This window comes from Mobula birostris, chromosome 3 (assembly GCF_030028105.1).
Source record: "Mobula birostris isolate sMobBir1 chromosome 3, sMobBir1.hap1, whole genome shotgun sequence".
Lineage (NCBI taxonomy): Eukaryota > Metazoa > Chordata > Chondrichthyes > Myliobatiformes > Myliobatidae > Mobula > Mobula birostris.
Window position 1 is genome coordinate 186,946,353 of NC_092372.1, and position 19,435 is coordinate 186,965,787.

The following is a 19,435-nucleotide window of genomic DNA, read 5'->3' on the forward strand; positions in this document are numbered from 1 at the left end:
ACTGAGTCTTTTTGAACAACCTCCCTTCCGGGACCTTGTTAAATGCCTTATTTAAATCCATGCAGGCAACGTTCACTGCCTTGCCCTTCATCAACTATCCGAGTGGCTTCCTTGAAAAACGTCATGAGATTGGTTGGACATGGCATGCTACACACAAAACCATGTGGACTATTCCTAATCAGGCCCTTTCTGTCCAAATACTTATATATCCAGTCCCTCAAAGTACCTTTCAATAACTTTCCCACTACTGACGTCAGGCTCACCAGCCTATAGTTTTGTGGTTTATTTTTAGATCATTTTTTCTCATGAAAAGTACATATTGGAGAAGTTATTGTTGGCACAGACTTTATGGTCAATGATGAATCAAGGGTGCTTCTTGTTAATTGGGAAGGGAGGATGATAAGAGGTAGGTGTAGTACTCTCTCTAGTAAAACTTCTTGTTTGTGGTCCCTGTTACAGTTTTGTATAACTTCAGCAGATTTATAACTTTTAATGACAGTTTTAACATGAAACTGTTTGAATAGGGACTCACTTGAAAGAAATTTGATAAATATGTCATGGAATCATAAGCACAAAAGTAGTCCATTTGGACAATTGTGCCTCTGCCAAACATCAAGTACGCATCCACAATAGCCCCATTTACCAAGTTGGCATTTCAAGCTGAGACCCTTCATCAGGACAGTCTTCTTCAGGATCTCGTCTGAAATGTCAACAGTATATTCATGCAGCCTGACCCGCTTAGCTTCTCCAGCATTTTGTGTGTGTTGCTCTGGATTTCCAGCATCTGCAGAATCTCGTATTCCCATTTACCAGCATTTCTATGTAGCTATCTATGCCTTGATGTTTCAAATGCTCGTCCATAAACTTCTCGAATGTTCTGAGAGTACCTGCCTCCACCTCCCGCTCGGGCAGTGAATTCTAGATTGCAATCATCCACACTGGAATTATGTTCTAATGATCTTTCAAGCAGTATGTCTGTATGGAAATAAAACTTTTATTTTAATATTTTAATTTGTAATACTGAATTCAACCAGAAAACTTCAAGGTTTATGAAGCTTCAGGATTTGCTGTATTATGCTATGCATTCACAGAACTCTCAAAATTGCACCGAGAAGATGGATCACAAAACTGTTTCTTTCACTTCTTTCATGCTGCCTTTTTCTTTCAAATGTGGTTCTGCTACTGTTGGAGCCTGTGATCTACATTTTGGTCGTGTGTTTTCGGGCTGATTGAGTAACCTGGTGCTTTGCTATCTCTGAGAGAGTTCTGTGAGACCGAGTGAAGCGTGCAGCCTCGAAGCCAAGGAGCCTGGAGATGGGGCAGGAGTCCATGATCAACTCTATTCTCACCAATCTTGCCAATTAAAGTGTCGAGGAAGATTGAAATCATTGAGGCGAGCGCAGAGGGCGAATAGGTGTTCAGCACCATCTACCAGCCTCTCAGTCACTGTTGCCAGAGGAAGGTGTCTGCATGTCTCTCTCTCTGTCTCTTTGTCACTGTCTGTCTCTCTCTCTCTCTCTCTCTCCCTCTCTCTCTCTCTCTCTCTCTGCCCCCCCTCTATCTCTGTTGCTCTGTCTCACTCTGTTGCTCTCTCTCTCTCTCTGTCTCGCTCTGTTGCTCTCTCTCTCTCTGTCTCGCTCTGTCTCTCTCTGTCTGTTCTGGGTCTTGGGCAGGATTTAATCGATGCAGTTTGTGGATTGGACTCTGGAGTTCACCTATGATGTGTTTCTGGTTTCTGGTTGCTCCTTTTTTTGTTGTAATTTTGATTGGGGCAGTCTGCAGACAATGATCACTGGGCTGAACTGAATATGTCTGGGCACTTTTGATCTTGTGTTTTTTATTCTGTGTTTTTCACTTTTTTTTTGTTGCCGTTGTGATGTTTTTCTTTAATGGGTTCCATGGTTTTCTTTTTTTCATGGCTGTCTGTCAGGAAGACAAATCTCAGGGCTTTACACTGCATACATACTTTGATAATAAATGTACTTTGAATCTTTAAGGTGTATTGATGGGAGACTGCTGTTGTTCGCCATCATTAACACTATAAAATCCTAGCCATTGATTTAGAATGAGGCAAGACTTGACTTAGATGTCTTTTACTTCACATATTAGCTACTACTACTTCTGATTTACCTAAATGACTTGAATGCTATAAGGTGATCAGGTTTGCTGATATTAAACCTGTTGGTTCAGTAGAACTAGACAAGTAAGAATGCTCTGGATTTCTACTGCTTAAGTATGTTAGTTGATAAATGGAAAGCAAGATTTAATATGGGTAGATGAAAATAGCTTCTGGTGTAAATAATATATATTTATTTATATCTGTTTAGAACCTTTCACAATCTCAGGATGGTGTGCCATGGAAAATGTTGAGCAAAGCTTTAGTAGCAGCAGTTAACTCATCTGATGGAATTCTAAACCACAGAGATAGAACAGTTGAATGCAGGTCAGAGGAGTTTTGAAACAAATGCTCAGTGTTCTGGTTGGGCCATATCTCTAGTGCTGCTTCCAGTTGTGATTTCCAAATCATAAGGGAGACAAGAATGTACTGAAGGCAACTCAGGGCTGAGGTAAAGCTAATCGCTAGTTTGGGCTTGCACATAAATGACATGCTTCAGGAGCTGGCATTTTAATCTGGAAAATTGTCTGAGGAGTGCAATACATGATTATAAATAAGAAAATGTAAATCAAGAATTCACTGCAGAGCATTTTGTGCACCAGAGTATTGAGTAGTCATTGTATTGTGTAGAGGGAGAGAGATTTTAAGAGAAGTGAGCGGGGGCAGTTGGTACTTGACAAGGACCAAAAAAATGTTAGGTTAAAGTGGAGCGGCCATTGTGTGATTAGGCCAGTGCTGAAGTGAAGAGTTTAGGCTTCAGGCCATCAGTGAGGAGAGGCTTGGCTGTAAGTAGACTTTTTTTCATTATTTAATCTTTCTTTCTTATTGGACATTTAGAGCTGCCCAACAGTATACTGGAATGTTCCTCTTGCAGCGTGTGTGAAGGTAAGGACCTTCAGTGTCCCTGACTACTACATCTGCAAGAAAGGCATCCAACTGCAGCTTCTCACTGACCATGATAAGGAGTTGGAGCTGGAACTGGATGAACTCTGGATCATTCAGGAGGCTTAGGGGTGATAGACAGAACATACAGGGAGGTAGTTACAACCAACATACAGGACACAGGTAATTGGTTGACTATCAGGAAGGGGGAAGGGGAAAGTGGATAAGCAACCAGTGCAGAGTAGCCCTCTGGTCATTCCCCTTAACAACAATTTTAATGCATTGGATGCTATTGGGGGAAGATGGCCTAGCAGAGGAAAATCACAGTTGAGTCTCTGGCACTGAGTCTGGCTCTGTGGCTCAGAAAGGAAGGGTGGAGAAGTGGCGAGCTGTGGTGATTTGTTGGTAGGGGAACAGAAAAGAGGTTCTGTGGATGAGAACGAATTTCTCGGATGGTTTGTTGCCAGGGCCAAGGACATCTCAGATCAAGTCCACAGCATTCCTCAGCGGAGAGGTGAGCAGCCAGAGGTTGTGGAAATGCCATGGTGGTGAGGTCCTGCAAAGTGAGTTCAGGGAGTTAGGCGCTAACTTAAATGACAGGAGCTCCAGTGTTCTGATCTCGGGATTGATACCCATGCCATGTGCGAGTGAGGCCAGATATAGGAAGATCATACATTTAAAGACATGGCCAAGGAGCTGGTGCAGGAGTGAGGGCTTTAAGTTTTTGGATCTTGGGGCTGTCTTCCAGTGAAGGAAGGGCCTGTACAGAAGGGACAGTTTGTGCTTGAACGGAGGGTCTAACATCCTGGCAGAAGGGTTTGTTAATTCTGCATGGTGGGGGATTAAACTAGATGGCAGTCAGTGTACCAGAACAGATAGTGCAGTGGTTGTGGAGAAAGGCATTGCTAAGCCTACATCCCAAGATCAGGAATCAAAAGGTTCAGCATGCTGGGACTAATGTTCTCAGCTGCATATATTTCAATGCAAGGAGTATTGCAGGCAAGGCGAATGAGCTCAGGGCATGTATCCGCACCTGGTGTCACGACATTATAACCATTAGTGAGACTTGATGGCAGCACTGGCAGCTCAGTGATCTGGGGTTCTGTTGCTTTAGCCGTGATAGGGCAGGACAGATTAAAGGGGGAAGAGTGGCATTACTGGACAGGGAAAATGTCACGGCAGTGCTCAGTTAGGGTAGGCTGGAGAGCTCATTTCTGACTGGACACCTGTGACTGGTGGTATGCAGCAGGGATTGATGCTGGGTCTGTTGTCGCTTGTCATCTGTATCGACGATGTAGATAATAATGTGGTAAAGTGGATCAGCAAATTTGCAGATGACACCAAGACTGGGGGTGTAGTAGACAGTGAGAAAGACTATCAAAGCTTCCAGTGGTATCTTGACCAACTGGAAAAAAGGGCTGAAAAATGGTGTTTGGAATTTAATGCAAACAATTGTGAGGTGTTGCACTTTGGGAGGACCAACCAGGATAACTCTCACACGGTGAGCAGCAGGACACTGAGGCGTGTAATAGCACAGAGGGATTTGAGAATGTGTTTCCATAATTTCTTTAAAGTGGCATCACAGGTAGACCATAAGAGAAAGGAGCAGAAGTCGGTCATTCGGCCCGTCGAGTCTACTCTGCCATTTTATCATGAGCTGATCCATTCTCCCATTTAGTCCCACTCCCCTGCCTTCTCACCATAACCTTTGATGCCCTGGCTACTCAGATACCTATCAATCTCTGCCTTAAATACACCCAATGACTTGGCCTCCACTGCTGCCCGTGGCAACAAATTCCATAGATTCACCACCCTCTGACTAAAAAAATTTCTTCACATTTCTGTTCTGAATGGGCGCCCTTCAATCCTTAAGTCGTGCCCTCTTGTACTAGGCTCCCCCATCATGGGAAACAACTTTGCCACATCCACTCTGTCCACGCCTTTCAACTTTCCAAATGTTTCTATGAGGTCTCCCCTCATTCTTCTAAACTCCAAGGAATACAGTCCAAGAGCGGACAAACGTTCCTCATATGTTAACCCTCTTATTCCGGGAAGCATTCTAGTGAATCTTCTCTGTACCCTCTCCAATGTCAGCACATCCTTTCTTAAATAAGGAGACCGAAACTGCCCACAGTACTCCAAGTGAGGTCTCACCAGCGCCTTATAGAGCTTCAACATCACATCCCTGCTCCTATACTCTATTCCTCTAGAAATGAATGCCAACATTGTATTCACCATCTTCACTACTGACTCAACCTGGAGGTTAACCTTAAGGGTATCTTGTACGAGGTCTCCCAAGTCCCGTTGCATCACAGAACTTTGAATTCTTTCCCCATTTAAATAAAAGTCTGCCCGTTTATTTCTTCTGCCAAAGTGCATAACCATACACTTTCCAACATTATATTTCATTTGCCACTTCTTTGCCCATTCTTCCAATCTATCCAAGTCTCTCTGCAGACTCTCCGTTTCCTCAGCACTACCGGCCCCTCCACCTATCTTCGTATCATCAGCAAACTTAGCCACAAAGCCATCTATTCCATAATCCAAATCGTTGATGTACAATATAAAAAGAAGCGGCCCCAACACAGACCCCTGTGGAATACCACTGGTAACCGGCAGCCAACCAGAATAGGATCCCTTTATTCCCACTCTCTGTTTCCTGCCAATCAGCCAACGCTCTATCCACGTATGTAACTTCCCCATAATTCCATGGGCTCTTATCTTGTTAAGTAGCCTCATGTGTGGCACCTTGTCAAAGGCCTTCTGAAAATCCAAATATACAACATCCACTGCATCTCCCTTGTCTAGCCTACAGGTAATTTCCTCAAAAAATTGTAATAGGTTTGTCAGGCAGGGTTTTCCTTTAAGGAATCCATGCTGAGTTCTGCCTATCTTGTCATATGCCTCCAGGTACTCTGTAACCTCATCCTTGACCATCGACTCCAACAACTTCCCAACCACCGATGTCTATGATTTCCTTTTTGCTTCCTTGCCCCCTTCTTAAATAATAGTAGATAGGAATGTAAGGAAAGCATTTGGCACATTGGCCTTCTTGAATCAAAGTACAGAGTACAGGAGATGAGATGTTATTTTGGTGTTGTGTAAGATGTTGGTGAGGCTGAATTTGGAGTATTGTGTGCAGTTTTGTCACCTACCTACAGAAAAAACTTAATTAAGGTTGAAAAAGTGCAGAGAAAATTGACAAAGGTGCTGCTGAAATTTGAGGACCTGAGTTATAGGGAAAAGTTGGATAGATGAAGACTTTATTCCCTGGAGTGTAGAAGACTGAGCAGAGGCATGGTAGAAGTATACAAAATTTTCAGGGGTATAGATAGGGTAAATGTAAATAGACTTTTCCCACTGAGGTTGAGTGAGACTACAGCTAGAGTTCATGAGTTAAGTGTGAAAGGTGAAAAGTTGGAGGGGAGCAAGAGAAGGAACTTCTTTACTCAGAGGATAATGTGAGTGTCGAATGAGCTGCCAGTGCAACTGGTGAGTGTAGGGCCAATTTGAATATTTAAGAGAAATTTGAATGGGTATATGGATGAGAGGGGTGGAGAAGGCAATGGTCTGGGTGCAGGTTGATGGCACTAGGCAGATTAATGGTTTGGTAAGGACTAGATGGGCCAAAGGGCCTGTTTCTGTGCTGTAGAGTTCTCTCACTCTGTGATTCTAAAAAATATGTAAGAAAATAAGTGATTCAGGTTACTGGAAGGTTAAGCTTGGGCTGGTATTAATTTTTTATGCAGTGTATGATCGGCATTTGGAATTAGATTTTAAATATGGAAATGAAGAGGAAACTGGGTATATTTATAAAATGTGATGCAAACTTACTTTCTGCATAAGTAAACAAATACCGAAGGTTATTCCTCATGTTTAATATTTACCTTCAATGTTGTGAGGCTCATATTATTAAACAAACTAACTGCTTTTAAGACCACACAACTGATGTACACTTGTTCACAAAGTAAGTTTGTCATATTGAGAGAGAGGGAGGAATTGTTTGACATTTTTTGTTAAAATTATATATGTTTATATTCAAGAGCAAATCTGGCTGGGGGTAGGCTATGGGTGAAAGCTATTATAATAGTTATCGTTTAACTTATAATTATAAGTTAAATTTCTGCATCCTGCTTTAAGATTCACCCCACCCCCTAACATCTTCTAATAGAATGGCAACTGTACTTGATTCATTTGTTGAGGGATTCTCATCAGTGGATTCCTCTGTATGCCAAAGATAAACATTTAACAACAAATCTTAAGAGACTAATATTGTTGCTGTCCAGAAAAGAGATATAATGACCTACACATGTAGTAGGTCACCATTTTGTTTTAAGTGCTCAGAAGAGCACTCTAGTGAAGAAGAATCTTGCACTTGCGTCGAGGTAGACTTGTTGCATGTGATTAGGAGTAAGATGATTCAATGATTTATTAAATCATACCTGCTTGGGAACTGGCCCCTCAGCTCAGCTCAGCTCAGCTCATCCATGCTGACCAAAGTGTCCAACTGAGTTGGTCCCATTTGCTTGCAGTTGGCCATGTCCCTCTGGATCTTTCCTATGGATTTATTTGTCCAAATGTCTTTACTTGCTATAATTGATCATGCCTCTATCTCTTCCTTAGCCCGCTCTTTCCATATACCGACCACCTTCTGTGTAGGAAACCGGCCCTTCATATCCTTTTTAAATCTTTCCCTTCAAACCTTTCCCCTTTCTTCACTAGTGCATAGCAAATATTCAAAACATTTACTATTTCCAGTGTTCCATGCAAAGGACCTGTGTGTTTTTGATGTACCTTTCCCTCCCAATATTCAGCTACTGCCTATCTCACCACATCCTGAACTTCCCCAATAATGAGGTGTATCTGAAAGAACTAAGTGGTGAGCAGAGCTATTTAAATTGATTCTGTGACATATGCAGCTTAATTACTAGTTTGTAATTTCAGACTGCCACTTAAGTTTGGGTGCTTCTCAGCTGAGCGTTGTATACTGAGTTGGCATTTGCTATTGTCATGGTGATGGCCGACTGCATTTGTGGGTGGTCCTGTGAAGCTGTCTTCAGGCTCAGTGGAGGAAGAAGAGCAGCAAAGCAGACAGCAGAAAACAGGGGCAGCTGCAACAAAATGGACAAAGGGGAGTGAAAAGGAGTTCAGATCAGATACGGGTATTTAGGTGGATTAACATAACCGAGGAACTGTTCCGGGAATGAAGGGGTTAACATATGAGCATCGTTGGGCAGCTTTGGGCCTGTACTTGCTGGAATTTAGAAAAATGCGGGGGCTCTAATTGAAACCTACCGAATGTTGAAAGGACTAGATAAGGTGGATGTGGAGAGGATGTGTCCTGTGCTAGGGGTATCCAGAACTCAAGGGCACCCAGAACTCAAGGGCACAGCCTCAGAATTGAGGGGTGACCTTTTAGAACAAAGGTTAGGAAAGAGTAGTGAATCTGTGGAATGCTCTGCCACAGACTGCAGTGGAGGCCAAGACTGTGGATATATCTAGGACGGAAGTTGATGTTTCCTGATTGGTCAGGGCATCAAAGGATATGGCAAGAAGGCAGGTGTATGGGGTTGAGTGGGACCTGGGATTAGCCATGATAAAATGGCAGAGCAGACTTGATGGGCTGTATGGCCTAATTCTGCTCCTATCTCCGTCGGTCTTTTGACAGAGCAAGTATGAGGTGTAGTTGCTGAGCTCCATTACCTCCAGCTATGGCGACTTGAACTTCTTGAATGCTCTGGTCTTTTGGCTATTAAAATCACGTGACCCTTAACAATTATACTGTAGACTGTACATGATGTTGCCACATTCTGGCACTGTGGCTTACACAAGGGCTGTATTGGAAGGCATGAAATGAAGAGACTCCTAGACAGCCAGGAGATTTCTCTTGAATGAGCCTATAGACCTTTGGTCCAGGAACAGGCTGCACAAGACCTGGAAGGCTCTGTCAGTAGTGGTTCATCCAAATCCAAGGTGACAGCTCTCTGAGCAATCAGGGAACGAGGAACTGAGTGCACTTTTTTATTTATATTGCCGGTCATGTCACTGGCAATGCCAACACTTACAGTTCATTTTTAACTGATCCTGAACCGGGGAGGCAATTAGTAGTCAATTATGTTGCTGAGCCTGGAGTCACAATTAGGCCTGGTAAAGGTGGCAGGTTTCCTTCTCTGATCATCTTAAGTGGATTTGATAGATGTTTTCAATTGTCTTTTCATGTTTGCTATTGCTGATGCTTGCTTTTTGCTTAGATTTGTCTAATTATAGGAGTTTTTATTTCTCTGCTGCTCGGGTAGAATTTCAATTGTCTCTGCAGATTCATGGTTCAGATCACAGAAAACTAACCGAATAACCCTTGTTATCATTCCCTTGTTAGAATCTGTTGCAAAGTATCTGACTTCTTGAGCTTGCTGTAGCCCTGTTATGTTTTGTAACTCCAAAACATAAAAACTAATTGAAAGGAAACACAGAACTGGGAATAAATGTATACGTTTCATATTTTACTTCAAGCGAAGAACGTACGTATGATGTGGTAGTGTCATAACATATACAAGTCACTTATAGTTATATATAACCTGTCGTTAATTATTTAAACCAACAAGAATTCTTAATCAAATAATATGTTGACAATATTACTCAAGTTCTGCTGAAATATTAAACACACAACACTCCTCCGTGCTTAGCTATAAACTCTAACTCTGTGGAATGCATCTCAACTATTACACTGTATACTATATAATACAACTGCTATACAGACATCCAAAGCATAGTAAATTTTAAATTGTCTCATTCTGGCCTAAAGATTTAATTGCGATGGAGGATTTCTTACTCTTGTGGGATAATGTCTTTCCCGAGCAGTGGGGCGGGGGTGTGGTCACTCTGCTTGGCAGGTGACACTTGGGGCTGTGAAACAATCTCAGGTTCTGGGGCCTCCTCTGCAGTGGTTGTTGGACTACATTCTGAGATTGCAGGAAGTGGTTCTGACACCTCTAGATACCTTTCTTTTGGAGGTGTTGGTAACTCGAACAGTGCATGGCAAGGTTCACTGGATAATTTTGATCATAATGTGTGAGTACAGTGTCTGACATTGCCATTTCCTTTACATTTTGGAAAGTCACCTCACGCAGCTTTGCTGCCATTTCTTCCCAATTTATAGGATTGCATTCAGTGTTTCCTAGGTAACACTAAGTGCCTGGGCAGCCATGCAGCACCTGGTCCATGGCATTCTGCCAAAGTGCAGGTGCAGATGCTCGTCCAAAAATAAACCTATTATAGTGATAAAGCCCTTTGTGTGAGTTTATGGTGGGAAATACTTTGGACTCTTCTTCCATCTCCATCTTTAGGAAGGCCTCAGCTAAGTCCACCTTGCTGAAGTGTTTCCTTCCAGAAAGGTTTGTTATCCTGGGCAGAGGGTATTAGTCTACCTTCAGTGCTGAGTTGGTGACCTTAAAATCACCACAGGTCCTGACAGACCCGTTCTTCTTTGCTACTAGGACTACTGGTATTGCCCATTGGCTCCACTCAACCTGAGAAAGAATTTCTTTAGCTTCTGCGTGATCTAGCTCACTTTATCATGGATGGTATAAGGAACTGGACGGGCTTTGTAAAACATGGGTATGGCATTTTCATTTAATACTACTCTGCCCTTGATCTGTTTGAGTTTTCCAATGCCACCCCTGAACAATGCTGTGGAATCATCTAGTACCTTTCTTAATTTGCTTGCAGTTGGCTCTATTGCTGTGATAATGGCATACGGATGGTGGATGAATCTCCAATCAAGTTGTAGTTGTCTCAGCCACTCAAGGTCCCTGTTTTTACCACAAACAAGTACCATGTGGCTTGTTAGTTGTTGTATTTCATTGTTACGAATGTCATTCCCACAGGAGTTATCTTTTCTCTAGTGTATGCTGTTCAAACACATTTTGTGGAATGACTGAAACAGCCGAGCCAGTGTCCAGTTCCTTTTTAGTTAAAATGCTGTTAATTTCTGATGTAAACTATATTGCTTGTCTGTTGTTAATTTTCACACTATAAATCTCAAGGCTACCTGGTCCAGTTTCACTCTCACCATTATCAGATTTTTGATCAACAGCATGCAGATTAGGGCTCTTTTTGAGACTGAAACTTGACTTTTTATCTTTCACTCTTCCCTGTGCAGTGCATTTATTTTTGTCTGCTGGACATGCTCTTTGTATGTGTCCTACTTTTTTGCATTTCCTGCAAGTCTTTAAATCTGAATTGGTCTGGTGTATCTGACCCCCTGCTACAAATGGTAATACAATTTGTTCGGCCAGGCCGGTTTCTGCTTAAACATTGCAACTTTGTTCACACTCACGTTCATTCCTGACTCCCTTGCGCCTTTGTCTGCATTTTCCATTGATACAGCAATTTCAACTGCTCTTTTAAATATAGTTGTTCTTCAGGTAGGAGTCATTTTGAATGCTTTCTTGTAAGATTTCACAAATTAAATTATCTCTCAGTGCACTACTGAGCCTATTACTGAACTGACAAGGGTTCAGACAACTTCTACGATTGAGCTATATGTGCAGAAATGGACTCCCTTCATTTTGATTCCACTTATGAAACTTAAAGGTTCTGCAGTCAACCATGGTTTTGTTTCTAAATGTTCCTCTGTTACTTTCATGATTACAGCAAAACTCATTTTAACTGGTTTGGTTGGAGCAGTCAAACTTCTAAGCAAACTGTATGCCTTTAAATCCAATTGCACTCAGCAAAATTGGAATTGAACTTTCATTGGCTATTTCATTTGCTTTAAAATACTGCTGAATTCACTCAGAACACAAATCCAGTTAACCATTGTACATTCAAACCTGTCTTTTTGCAATGTAGCTAGCCATTTATGCTTGCTTTTTTATTTATTATTTTATCACCCAGTCTGTTTTTCCCCCTTTTTTTAAAAAAACTTGAACGTCGTCTTTTCTGAAGAAGCATGTGCTGCATCTTTTTTTTACTTGATTGTTTTTTGCCGCACTTTTTTTAAAAACTCAAAAGCCTTGCTGTGCTGCAACTTGTAGGTAATTATCTTGGGTTTGTTTAGAACTTGCTTATTGTCACTGTAATGTTGTGTGACTCCCAAACATAAAAACTAATTTAAAGGAAACACAGAGCCAGGAACAAATGTATGTGTTTCATTTTTAACTTTAAGTGAGGCATGTACATATGATGTGGTAGTATCATAACCTCTGTAATTCACTTAATTTTCCATATAACCCATAATGAATTATTTAAATGAACAAGAATGCTTAATCAAGCGATATATTTACAACATTACTCAAAACCTACTGAAATATTAAATACACAACAAGCTACTCAACAAAAATCCTGATCTTGTTCCACAAATCCTCTATTCCCACCCGCACTTTAGTAAGGTCTTTGACAAGTTCCTCCATGCAGACTGACCTGTGAGGTGGATTCAGGATTAGCTTGTTGTCAGAAAGCAAAGTGTGATGGTTGAGTGTTGATTCTCTGAATGATGGCCTGTGACTTGTAGGGTATCTCATGGGCCAGTGCTGGATACTCCGTTATTCATTATTTAAGTGAATAATTTAGATCTTAGTGCATATGGAATGATTGTCAAGTTTGCTGATAAGAATAAATTTAGAGGTCTTGAATGAATAATCTCTTCTCCGGCTTCCAGCTGGGTACAGGTATCGATTATAATTAACGTTTCGATGATAAACTCAGCCTCTTCAGGAATGAAGAAGGTCTTGTTGATAGTGAAGCAGGGTACCATGAATTGCAAAGGGATTTTGATCAGGTAGGGAGTTGAGGTGAGGAATGGCAAATGGATTTTAGCTTGGGTAATAATGAGGTGATGCATTTTGAACAATCAGACCAGGGTAGGATTTGTACGGTGAATGGCAGGGTACTGACACTGGTTGTGGAACAGAGGGACCTGGGAATATGAGTGCACAGATCACAGTGAAGTCTGTTACACTGACTGATATGGCGAAATCACAGTGTCATGACAGATGAAAGGCAGCTGCATACTGCCTCTAAACATGGAATGCATTATGTTGCTTATAAGACTAAAAATATTGCCATTATGGAGGAATTGAATCCTGTGCCTTCATTTGCACCTTCACAAGGTTTCAAAGTACATTCAATATCAAAGAATGTGTACAGTATACAACTCTGAGATTCATCTTCCCACAGTCAGCCATGATAGAAAAAAAACCGTGGAAACCCATTCAAAGAAAAAACAACAACCCTGTCCCCCCAACTTGCAAAAAAAAAACAAATCTCGCAAACGACAAAAATGATCAACAAAACACAGAATATAAAAACACGAAGTCGAGAGTGTCTAGGCATCATAAGATGAGCTACAGAGTCCAATCGACAAACTGCATTGATTGACCCTTGCCCAAGCCCCAGGACTCCAGCACTATCCTCTGACAGCATTGAGTAAGAGGGGGAGAGAGACTACCAACTGCTGGCACCTTCCTCTGGCTGCAGCGAGTGAGAGGCTGGTAGACAGTGCTGAACACCTGCTCACTCTCCGCACTTCCCTCACTGATTTCAATCTTTCTTGGTGCTTTAATTGGTAAGATCGGCTAGAAATGAGTTCAATCATCGACTCGCCCGGTCTCGAAGCTGCATGCTTTGCTCAAATTGTCACCATACACCCTCTGAGGCATCAAAGGGCAAGGTCATTCAATTCACCCAAAAACACACGACCAAAATGTAGATCACAGACTCCAACAGCAGCAGAGCCACATTTGAAAGAAAAAGAGGATGTAATAGAAGTGGAAGTAGTTGTTTTGTAATCTATCTGGAGAATGTCACCCTTGGTTGCATTCTTTGCTGGTGCTATCTTCTTCCAGTTCCTTACTCACTCTTCCTTCAGTTAGTCCTGATGAAGGGTCTCGGCCTGAAACGTCGACTGCACCTCTTCCTACAGTTGCTGCCTGGCCTGCTGCGTTCACCAGCAACTTTGATGTGTGTTGCTTGAATTTCCAGCATCTGCAGAATTCCTGTTGTTTGCTCATGATAACCAGTTCATTTCCAGAATCATTCTTGTGAACCTTCTCTGAGCCCTCTCTAATGTCAGCACATTATTCCTTAGATAAGGACTGTTCACAATATTCCAAGTGTGGCCTGACCAGTGCCTTATAAAGCCTCAGCATTGTATTTTTGCTTTTATGTTCTAGTCCTATCAAATTTGCCTTCCTCACCACAACTCAACCTGCAAGTTAATCTTTAGGGAGTCCTGCAAGAGGACTCCCAAGTCCTATTGCACCTCCGACTTTTGAATTTTCTGCCTGTTTAAACAATAGTCTACACTTTTGTTCTCTCTACCAAAGTGCATGGCCGTACACTTCCTGACACTGTATTTCATTTTCCATTTCTTCGTAATCTGTCTCAGCCTTTCTGCAACCTCCCTGCTTCCTCAACACTTTGTTCTCCTCTACCTATCTTTGTATGGTCGTATATTCGGTCATCCAAATGATTGACTTATAATATATAAAGAAGGGGACCCAACACTGACCCCTGTGGAATACCACGACTCACCCAGCAGCCAAGCAGAAACGTCTCTCTTTATTCCCACTATTTGCCTCCTGCCATTCAGCTAATCCCCTATTGGCTCTTATCTTGTTCAGTAGCCTCATGTGCAGCACCTTGTCAAAGGCCTTCTGAAAATCCAAACATAACATCTACAATATCTCCTTTGTCTATCCTGCATGTTACTTCCTCAAAGAATTCCAACAGATTAGTGAAGCAAGATTTTCCTTTAAGGAAACCATGCTAACTTTGGCCTACTTTATCATGTGCCTCCAAGTTCCCTGAGACCATATCCTTAATAATTGACTCCAATATCTTCCCAACCACTGAGGTCAGGCTAATTGGCCTATAAGTTCCTTTCTTCTGTCTCCCTCCCTTCTTGAACAGTGGAATTACATTTGAAGTTTTCCAGTCCTCTGGGACATGAATGAATCTAGTGGATTCTTGAATGATCATTACCAATGCCTCCACAATCAGCTTCCCAAGCACCTTCTTCCTAGTAATAGCAATTCCACTCACTTCTACCCCCTAACACTCTTGAATTTAGGGCATATTGTTAGTGTCTTCCATGGTGAAGATGATGCAAAATACTTCATCAGATCATCTGCCATGTCCTTGTCCCCCGTTACTACCTCTCCAGCATCATTTTCCGGTGGTCTGATATCTAATCTCGCCTCTCTTCTACTCTTTGTATATATGAAAAAAATTGATATCCTCTTTGATATTATTGGCTAGCTTACTTTCATATTAAATCTTTTTCTCCCATTATGACTTTTTTTAGTTGCCATCTGTTGGTTTTTAAAACCTTCCCACTAATTTTTGCTTTATTACATGTCCTCTCTTTGGCTTCAATGCTATTTATGACTTCCCTTGTCAGCTACAGTTACATCAGAATACCACTGCCTCTTAGGGATGTATCTGTGCTGCACCTTCAAATTGTTTCCAGAAGCTTCAGCCATTGCTGTTCAGCCATCATCCCTGCTAGCACCCACTTCCATCAACTTTGGTCAGCTCCTCTCTGATGCCACTATAATTCCCTTTACTCCACTGGAATACTGATATATCTGACTTCAGCTCCCCCCCCTTGCAATTTGCAAGATGAAGTCCATCATATTAGGTTGGGTTCCTTTAACTTAAGCTCCCTAATAAAAATCTAGTTCATTACACATCACCCATTCAAGAATAGTCTTTCTCCCAGTGGGCTTGACCACAAGCTACTCGAAAAAGCTATCTTGTAGGCATTCTATAAATTCTCTTTCTTGGGATCCAGTGCCAAGCAGATTTTCCCAATCAGCCTGCATATTTAAATCCCCCATGACTGTCATAACATTGCCCTTTCGACATTTTGCCCTTTTAAACAACAAACTTGGTTCCAGAAATTATTTCAGGATTTATTTCCTTTCTTTAAGTTCTTGAGAACTCAGTGTTTGCAGAATGCATCTCAAGCACAGTTATAAATGTCATCTTTTTTGAAAATCGTGACAACCTGCTGCTGTCTGAGGCCCTAGAAATGTTCATATGGCATTAATTTGTTGTTGCCTCACATCCTCAAACTATTTGGGCAGCTCTCACAAGTTAGGCAAATTTTATCTTACTACTTTCTTGACATGAGGGCATTTAGGAAATATATTCCTGATGAGAGAAGTAAAATCAGGTATAGAATTTTGACCTCTTTTTGGGTGACATAGTTCAGTATTTCCTGTCTGTTGAATAATAGGTAGCACGGTATATTTTTTAGTTTTTAATATGTTGCAGGAGAAGGTTAACGGGCTGAATTCTCCACTTCTGCTCTTATTTCTTATGTGCTTATAATGTTTATACTACTGGAGTTGCATGGTTAAAGTTAAGTTAGTTTTCTCTGTGTATCTTTAATTTTATATTTTTGTTTCTAGGTGTACTGTATCTTCAGTATGGAGATGAAGTGACACAATTTGCAATGCCAAATGAAATCACATCAATGGATACAGTTCATGCACTCTTTGTACGTGCCTTCCCCAAACAGCTTACAATGAAGATGCTGGAGTCTCAAAATGTAGCTGTATACATTAAGGATGAAGCCAGGAATGTATTCTACGAGCTAAATGACTTGAGGTAGGCTGATGTTCTTATTGTCAAATCATACATAACTGGATACAGGATGACTTTGTTTCTAAAGACTTCATTTCTTTCAAAAAAAATTGTCCAATGTCATTAGATTTGAATGAATTTGCCAGGCATTGCAAAAGTTAAGATTTGCTTTTGTAAATACATTTCAATGGATAAATTTAAATCTACTCTCAAACTGGTTAAAAACTTCACTTGAGTTGAACTAATATAGCTGAGCAAGTAAAATGGAAATTTATCCATTTTTAATTGTGGCAATATACTCCTGCTGTGCTAAACCATTATATGTCTTTGCTTTGTGTTAAAACATTTTTATATGATAACCTGTTGTTTCCGCTCTCTCAACTAATACTAATGCAATCAGCAGAAGTTGGCAAAATCTGATAGGGAGACAAATATGTAAAATGTTATGTTCTGGGTCAGATCTGAAAACTGTTTCACAAAACTCCAGGTTGTGTCTGACACCAGCTGTTACAGGAGTACTGTGTTACCGGTTCATTGTGCAATGAACCAGAATTGATTGGAAAGCTTAAGGTAAAAGAACCCTTTGGGGAAGATGATCATAATATGATCAAATTCACCCTGAAATTTGAGGAGAAGCTAAAGTCAGATGTATCGATATTACAGAGGCATGATAAAGGAGTTGTCCAGAACTGATTGGAGAAAAACATTGGCAGGGATGATGGCAGAGCAGTAATGGCTAGAATTTCCAGAAGCAGTTCAGAAGGCACAGGATACATACAACCCAAAGAGGAAGACGTATTTTACGGGAAGAATGACACAACTGTGGCTAACAAGAGAAGTCAAAGCCAACATAATAGCCTAAGAGAGGGCATATAATAGAGCAAACATTAGTAGCAAGTTAGAGGAATGGGAAGTTTTTAAAAGCCAACAGAAGGCAACTAAAAATGTCATTATGAGGGTACAGATGGAATACAAAAGTAGGCTAGCCAATAATAAGAGGATCCCAAAAATTTCTTCAGATACATAAAATGTAAAAGAGAGGCGAGAGTGGATATTGGACCACTGGAAAGGGAGTAATGGGGGCCAGACAAACTGAATAAGTATTTTGCATCATTCTTTTCTGTGGAAGACAATAGCAATATGATGGAAGTTCGAAGTGTCAGGGGGCATGAAGTGTGTGAAGTTACCATAATTAAAAAGAAGGTTCTTGGGAAACTGAAAGGTCTGAAGGTAGATAAGTCAATTGGACCAAATGGTGTACACCCTAGGTTTCTGAGAGAGGTGGCTGAAGAGATTGTGGAGGCAATAGTAATGATCTTTCAAGAATCACTAGATTCTGAAATAATTCCAGAAGAGTGGAAAATTGCAAATGTCACTGCATTCTTCAAGAAGGGAGAGAGGCAGAAGAGAGGAAACGGTAGGCCAGTTAATCTGACTGCAGTGGTTGGGGATATGTTGGAATCAATTATTAAGGATGAGGTCTCGGTACTTGGAGGCACATGGTAAAATAGACCGTAGTCATCATGATTTCCTCAAGGGAAAGTCTTGCCTGACAAATCTGTTGGAGGTCTTTGAAGAAATAACAAGCAGAATAAGCAAAGGAGAATGGGTTGATGTTGTGTACTTGGATTTTCAGAAGGCCTTTGACATGGTGCCACACATGAAGCTGCTTAACAAGCTGTGAGCCTGTGGCATTACAGGAAAGATTCTAGCATGGATAAAGCAATGCTGATTGGCAGGAGGCAACAAGTGGGAATAAAGGGAGCTTTTTCTAGCTGGCTCCCGGTGACCAGTGGTGTTCCACAGGGGTTTGTGTTGGGACCGATTAGTTTTACATTATATATCAATGATATGGATGATGGTATTGATGACTATGTTGCAAAGTTTGCGGATGATGTGGTGACAGGTGAAGGGGCCTGTAGTTTTGAGGAAGGAGAGAGGCTTCAGAAGGACTCAGTCAGATTAGGAGAAAGGGCAATGAAATAGCAGATGGAATACATCATTGGGTAGTGTATGATCATGCACTTTGGTAGAAGAAATAAAAGGGTTGACTACTTTCTAAATGGAGACAGAGTACAAAAAATAGGGCAAAGGGACTTGTGAATCTTTGTGCTGGATTCCCTAAAGGTTAATTTGCAGGTGAGAAAGGCAAATGCAAATGTTTGCATTCATTTCAAGAGGACTAGAATATAAAAGCAAGGATGTAATGTTGAAACTTTCCATAGCACTGGTGAGATCTCACTTGGAGTATTGTGAGCATGTTTAGCTGCTTATCTTAGAAAGGATGTGCTGAAACTGGAGAGGGTTCAAAAACGAGGCTCGGGAAAATGATTCCAGGGTTGAATGGCTTGTCATATGAAGAGCATTTTCTGGCTCTGGGCCTGTATTCACTGGAATTCAAAAGAATGAGGGAGACTTCAATGAAACCTATCGAATGGTGAAACGCTTTGATAGAGTGGATGTGATGTTTCCTATGGTGGGAGAGCCTAAGACCAGAGGACACAGCCTCAGAATAGAGAGGTGTCCTTTAGTGGCGAATCTGTGGAATCCTTTGCCACAGGCAGCTGTGGAGGCCAAGTATTTATGTATACTTAAGCAGAGGCTGATAGATTCTTGATTCATCAGGGTATAAAGGGATATGGAGACAAGGCAGAAGATTTGAGCTGAGAGGAAAAATGGATCAGTCATGATGAGATGGCGCACCAGATTCAATGGGCCAAATGGCCTAATTCTGCTCCTATATCTTATGGTCTAACTGCCTAACTGCCTGCAATTAGCTTGCTGGGCTATTGAGGTTCTTTAGTGATTCCTGACCGTCTCACCTCCCAAGCTCCCTCATGCTAATGA

The 19,435-nt window shown here is 41.4% G+C and overlaps 1 protein-coding gene across 12 annotated transcripts in view; it reads left to right on the plus strand.

Moving 5' to 3' along the window:
* LOC140195483 (sickle tail protein) overlaps positions 1–19,435 on the plus strand; it is a 696,918-nt gene that overhangs the window by 514,001 nt on the left and 163,482 nt on the right. For all 12 annotated transcript variants that reach the window (XM_072253835.1, XM_072253840.1, XM_072253833.1 and 9 more), the window contains one exon: positions 16,414–16,612. In XM_072253835.1, the coding sequence (XP_072109936.1) occupies positions 16,414–16,612 (199 nt within the window). The remainder of the gene's footprint in view (positions 1–16,413; positions 16,613–19,435) is intronic.